Source organism: Macaca fascicularis, chromosome 7 (genome assembly GCF_037993035.2).
Source record: "Macaca fascicularis isolate 582-1 chromosome 7, T2T-MFA8v1.1".
Taxonomy (NCBI): Eukaryota; Metazoa; Chordata; class Mammalia; order Primates; family Cercopithecidae; genus Macaca; species Macaca fascicularis.
The window spans coordinates 160,156,470-160,162,979 of record NC_088381.1 but is presented as its reverse complement, the minus strand read 5'-3'; the positions used below and the strand labels follow the sequence as shown (position 1 = coordinate 160,162,979).

General features: G+C 39.6%; 1 protein-coding gene across 5 annotated transcripts in view; it reads right to left on the bottom strand.

Annotated features, from left to right (window-relative positions):
* Positions 1-86: 86 nt before the first annotated feature.
* Positions 87-6,510, bottom strand: part of CPSF2 (cleavage and polyadenylation specific factor 2) — a 43,437-nt gene continuing 37,013 nt past the window's right edge. For all 5 annotated transcript variants that reach the window (XM_015454135.4, XM_005562047.5, XM_005562046.5 and 2 more), the window contains exons 14-16: positions 5,319-5,618; positions 3,339-3,473; positions 87-2,932 (exon numbers count right to left, since the gene is read on the bottom strand). In XM_015454135.4, coding sequence (XP_015309621.1) covers positions 2,840-2,932; positions 3,339-3,473; positions 5,319-5,618 — 528 coding nt within the window. In that variant the 3' untranslated portion in view covers positions 87-2,839. The remainder of the gene's footprint in view (positions 2,933-3,338; positions 3,474-5,318; positions 5,619-6,510) is intronic.

Sequence of the window (6,510 nt, the reverse complement as noted above, 5' to 3'; positions counted from 1 at the left end):
GGTGAGGCAAGAAACAATTTTTCAGTATTGGTATTCATGTTAGTCTGTTCTCACACTGCTATAAATAATTGCCCGAGACTGGGTAATTTATAAAGTAAAGAGTTTTAATTGACTCACAGTTCAATTAGGGAGGTTGGGGAGGCTCATGAAACTTACAATCGTAGTGGAAGGGGAAGCAAACACGTCCTTCTTCACATGGCAGCAGGAAGAAGTGAAGAGCAAAGTGGGGGAAATCCCCTTATAAAACCATCAGATCTCAGGCTAGATGCTGTGGCTCACGCCTGTAATCCCAGCAGCACTTTTGGAGGCCGAGGCAGGCGGACCATCTGAAGTCAACAGTTTGAGACCAGCCTAACCAACATGGAGAAACCCCGTCTCTACTAAAAATACAAAATTAGCCGGGCGTGGTGGCACATGCCTGTAATCCCAGCTACTCAAGAGGCTGAGGCAGGAGAATTGCTTGAACCCGCAAGGCAGAGGTTGTGGTGAGCCGAGATCGTGCCATTGCACTCCAGCCTGGGCAACAAGAGTGAAACTCCGTCTCAAAAAAAAAAAAAACCCCATCAGATCTCATGAGAACTCACCATCACAAGAACAGCATGAGGGTAACTGCCACCATGATTAAATTACCGCCCACTGGGTCCCTCCCACAACACATAGGGATTATGGGAACTATTAACACAATTCAATTTGGTGGGGACACAGCCAAACCGTATCAGTATTACAATACAATATGTAAACCAGATGCTTTAAACCATAAAACAAATTCAGATTTTCTTTCCCCTGGAATATAAATAGCACTACAGGGCTTAATCTATACAGTAATAAGAGTTAAAGTGAAAATTTTCCAAAGCACTAAAAAGAAAACATACTCTTTATATCTGCCTTTTGTAACATTGTTTTGTATATCTGGTTTTCCATATCAAAAGTCTGTAAACTTTGCATTAACACTATAATCTACAATAGAAGCTTTGTAAGCATCTGAAAGAGAATGAAATAGTAAGTCAACTCTGATATTACTGGGTTGTTCCACACATAGTTAAATAAGAATATCGATCCTTCCAAAAATCTAAGGGTAGGCCAGTTGTGGTGATTCATGCCTGTAATCCCAGCACTCTGGGAGGTCTAGGTGGATGGATCGCTTGAGGTCAGGAGTTTGAGACCAGCCTGGCCAACATAGTGAAACCCTGTCTCTACCAAAAATATAAAAATTAGCCAGGTGCAGTGGCATGTGCCCATAGTCCCACCTACTTGGGAGGCTGAGGTGGGAGAATCACTTGAACCCTGGAGAAAGAGGTTACAGTGAGCCAAAATCTCACCACTGCCTGGCTGAGTCTGTCTCAAAAAAAAAAAAAAAAACTAAGTGTAAAGAAGAGGGCTTAACCATTTGAGAAATAAACATCAAGGTCTGCCATGATTAAGCTACCTTCTTAAAAAGCATTAATGGATTACAATAGTTTCAATAGTTTACATGGTTTTCACTCCTTAAGTTCAATGAAAATTGCATATATTGTTTTTACTCTTGAACACAGTGGTTTATACTATATCAGGGTGGTTAGTCACAAGAAAGACACAAACACAGAAAGGATAACCTTATCCAACTTCAGTATTATTTTAGTAGTAATGTGTATAAAATCCAACCACTGCTTGGGTGACCTTAGGAAAGAGCAAGCTTAAGAGATGAAAACATTTACACCTTTTAATTAAATTATACTGTCACCACATAAAAGTGTGAGGTTCAACATTTGTTTTCTTAAAAACAGAGCACTAAACAGTTCAATACAGGACCTAACTGATGGCTAAGATGTTTCTAAAAGGTATGCAGAACCCTTAAGACTATACTGCATCGGCCGGGCACAGTGGCTCAAGCCTGTAATCCCAGCACTTTGGGAGGCCGAGACGGGTGGATCACGAGGTCAGGAGATCGAGACCATCCTGGCTAACACGGTGAAACCCCGTCTCTACTAAAAATACAAAAAACTAGCCGGGCGAGGTGGCGGGCGCCTGTAGTCCCAGCTACTCAGGAGGCTGAGGCAGGAGAATGGCGTGAACCCGGGAGGCGGAGCTGCAGTGAGCTGAGATCCGGCCACTGCACTCCAGCCTGGGCAACAGAGCAAGACTCCGTCTCAAAAAAAAAAAAAAAAAGACTATACTGCATCAAGGAGTTCTTTTGAATTATGTATATTCAAATGATGGTGTTATAATTTACATTGAAATGCCACAACAAAATCTTGATAAAACAAGATATAGGAGAAATAAAAATTGATTTCTGAACCAAATGTGTAGTACCTTACCCTAGAGTAAATCACTGGGAAATATAGGCAGAAAAACAATTGCATATTCCAACTGGAAAGAGTCAGAGCACATATGCTTTTAAAAATAAACTTCAAAAAACTGTTCTATCAGTTTAGGTTTTTTTTTTTTTTGAGCATGTCTTTTCTAAATAATTCTCACTTATCATTCCAGAAAATATAACAGTTTGTAAGAACTCATGCAAAAATGTTTCTCTAAGGCCATGAATTGGTTTGCTAAGTTGCATTGTTTTATTCAAGTAAAAAGCCCTTCTAGAACAAGGAGTCTGTAGAGAAAACCAATCACCTTCAACTCTCGGGCCTGTACACCTGTTAGGAGCTCTGTCACTCTGAAAGCCAAAAGATAGAATGCTCATTTGAGCATTTGCAAAATGTTCTCTATTTATATTTTTAAAAATCTAATACATGTAAGTTTTTCTGGCAGATTCTTTCTGTATGTTACAAAACAAAACATCAAAAGCTCAAAGTAAGATAAGATTCCCTTTTTCTTAGAAAGGTCAAGCAGATCCTTCTTGACATCATGTCTTTTACACAATGGCATATTGTTCATATAAAAGGTCTCTTATCCTATAAAAATCTTGACAAAGGCAGCCTTCTAATCCAATGCGTCCAGTTTCCGTCTAGAAACCAAATAAAAAAAATTCTTTAGTACATTTTCTATTCATTAATATGCAGACATAAAAACTGAAATATATGAAATAGATTACTTTATGATTGGTCAGGACACAGGTTGCTCTGATTCACAGCATATGGATATATACTGAAGTCATGAATTTTACATAGACACATAAATGTCAGAGGATTCAAATAATTAAAATTTACTATAAAATTTTATACCATTTCTTCAAGAGTCTTTCATAAGCCTTCAAGTCAGTAAGACTTCTGTAAGCCTTTGAGGTCATGATCATGAACATAAATTACTGATCTTCAGTTTTGTGAAAATACCAATCAAGAATTACAGAATTTCAAAATGACAAGACATCAGAAGTATGTGTTCAATTCAGCCCTTATTGAAAACACACTTACTCTGCGGACTGCTACTTGATTGTTGCAAACAAGTACACCTCCTACAAATTCAGCTTGAATCCCCTCCCGTAAGAGAACTTGCTTGAAGTCTGACAGTCTTGGTTCATTCATAAAAACTGACTGATGTCCAGGAACCTTAGGTAAAGTCAAAGGGGAAAGAATAACTTCAAGTAAAACACCAGACATACAACTGTACTGAATAAAGTAAAATACTACCTGATCTCTAAGAGATTTTCTATTATTCCCTGAAGTCCTCTGACAGATCATTTCAAGACTGCAAATCACATTCCAAGTTGTTATTCTACATTTTACCCCATTATTTAACATTACAACGCCCTTCACATTTTCTGTTTCACAATCAGTTTTGTTAGTCATGCCTCATCATAACAGAGACGTTTGGTAATGCTATGCTCTTCACTCACCCACTTGCCTAACGGGATTAACTAGAGTGCCATGGGCAGGACTGATCCAAAAATTCATTTTCTAGATCCCAGTCATTTGCTTACTTCAAAGGACAATTCCTCCCTAATCCCATTTTCCCTGTCCCTCCTTCCTCAGAGCAAATGCAATGGATGCCACAGGTTCTACAATCAGTAAGGAAAGTGGTTCTTGCCTAATGCTGCTGCTTTCTGCTTTGACATTACTTTGAAGAGCTTTAGCTTTAGCACAGAAGAAAAAAAATTCTAATTCCTCCTCCCAATTTTGAGGGTTGTACTAGAAGGGAATCTAGCGACAGAGGCTGTCTCTCTATTCTTAATTTCATAGTAGGGCTGAAGACATCACTTGACATGCATGTAAGATTCATAGTTTTAGTATTTTTCCAAGTTTAATTACCTAGAATCTTTGCTAGTTAACTAGATACCTCTCAAGAATATGTAAATGCTAGACTAAATTGTACGTACACTTAATTAAAGTTTTCTAACTATATCAAAACCAAAAGTTGTTTGAACTGAATGAAACACAAAAAAAATGGAGTGTATGACTTTTGGCTGGGGGCGGTGGCTCACACCTGTAATCCCAGCACTTTGGGAGGCCGAGGTGGGTGGATCACCTGAGGTCAGGAATTCAAGACCAGCCTGGCCAACATGGCAAAATCCCATTTCTACTAAAAATACAAAAACTAGCTGGGCCTGGTGGCTCATGCCTGTAATCCCAGCTACTTGTGAGACTGAGGCAGGAGAATCGCTTGAACCCAGGAGGCAAAGGTTGCAGTGAGACAAGATCATGCCACTGCACTCCATCCTGGGCAGCAGAGCAAGACTCCATCACAAAACAAAACAAAACAAAACAAAACAAAAAACACACCAGTATGACTTTCTTAGAAAACTATAAATCTCCAGACTGGAAGCAGGCAGGTGATCTTCACAATCATCAAACTTAAAATTTAAAAATCCATACCAAAAAAACAAATCATGAAACAATTACGTACCTTAAAAGATTTGCTAAAGATATGTCATTCCTTAGCTGTATAGAATTGATATATACACAGAGACAAACACGCAGAAGCACGCTGCAAGTTCTCTTTTTTAAAAACTCCAAAATCAGCCCAAATGTGAGACATATTTTATGTTCAAGACAGGGTCTCGCTCTATCATACAGGCTAGATGCAGTGGCACAATCGTGGCTCACTGTAGTCTTGAACTCCTGAGCTCAAGCAATCCTCCTGCCTCAGCCTACTTAGCTGAGACTCCAGGCGCATGCCACCATGCCGCTAGGTTTTTGACAGGGTGTCACTATATTAATCAGGCTGCTCTAGAGCTCCTGGCCTCAAGCAGTTCTCCCACCTCAGCCTCCCAGAGTGCTGGGATTACAGGCGTTGAGTCACTGCCCCCAGCTGACACATATTTTAAATGGTTAAAAATATAAAAGGTTCCACAGACCCACTTAGTTTTGGAAGGGGGAAAAAAGAAACCAAAAGACACGAAAACTAGAAGGATGACAAATTCAGGAAGAAATCAAAAAAGCACATGCTTTTTTTACCTCATGAGGTGGCAAGGGTTCCAAAGTAGGAATGATTTCACTTTCTTCACCTGTTTCTTTTTCATCATCTCCGAACAGACTTTTCATGGCCTTTTGTTGTGCTATAACACTAGAATCTGAGGGAGCGTCCACTTGCATCTCTGAGTCTTCTCCATCATCCTTTAGTTCTCCTTCTTCTAAAATAACCCCTGTGTCCACTTTAGAAACTCTCATATCTAAGACACCATCTATCCAAGCTAATTCAGCATCTTTTGCCTTACAAAACTGAAGAGAGCTGACAAGTGAGTCTTTTAATCTCACCTAGATATGCAAAGGAGGGGGAGAGAAATAAAACCCACAGAATACAGATTAACAAATTAAATATAACCTATTATCATTTTCTGCCTCTGGTAATATGTTAAAATTGGAAAATCTTTCACTCATCTGAGCCTCACAATGACCCGCAATGACCTCATTACCCTGCAGATCATTGGGCCCCTGCCTACTTTCCAAAACAGAGATTCTTAACCCTGACTACAAAATGGAATCACATGGCAATTAAAACAAAAAGTATATCAGAGCCTCATATCTAGTGTTTCTAACATAACTGGTAAGACTAAGACCAGAACACTGAATCCCTCTGACCCTCACAAAGCTCCCCAGATGATTCTCATGTGCAGTCAAGGTTGAGAACCACTGATCAGTCCCATCCTCTAGTACTTGGCATACTTCACTAGGTACTGAACTGCTTGTCCTTTCAGAATTTCCCATCTCCATATTCTTGAAAGGGTGCTTCTTCTTACTCTGCCCAGAATAAATTTCCTGCCTGATATGTGCACATCCATTTCTTCCAGATATAGACATCACTCCAGCCTTAAACTGACACCATCTCCCATTACCAGACAAAGTTTATCTCTCTACTGCGCTAGTCCTATATTCGGCATCCGTCTCCATTTGTTCCAATTAGGAGTGGAACCTTGATATCCGGGAATTCTTCTAAAACTTTTTAATTCTTAAACAATCATTTTCCTTACCTCTGTACTTTTGCAAATATGGTTCCCTCTGCCTAGAATGCTCTTCCCCCACTTTTCTACTCTGTCTGTCCTGATAACCCATCTAAACATCAGTTAGGATTAGTTATCACTTCCTGCAGGAAACCTTTTCTAAACCTCTGAAGGTGGGTGGTTTCCCCTCTTAATACTCTCATAGCATC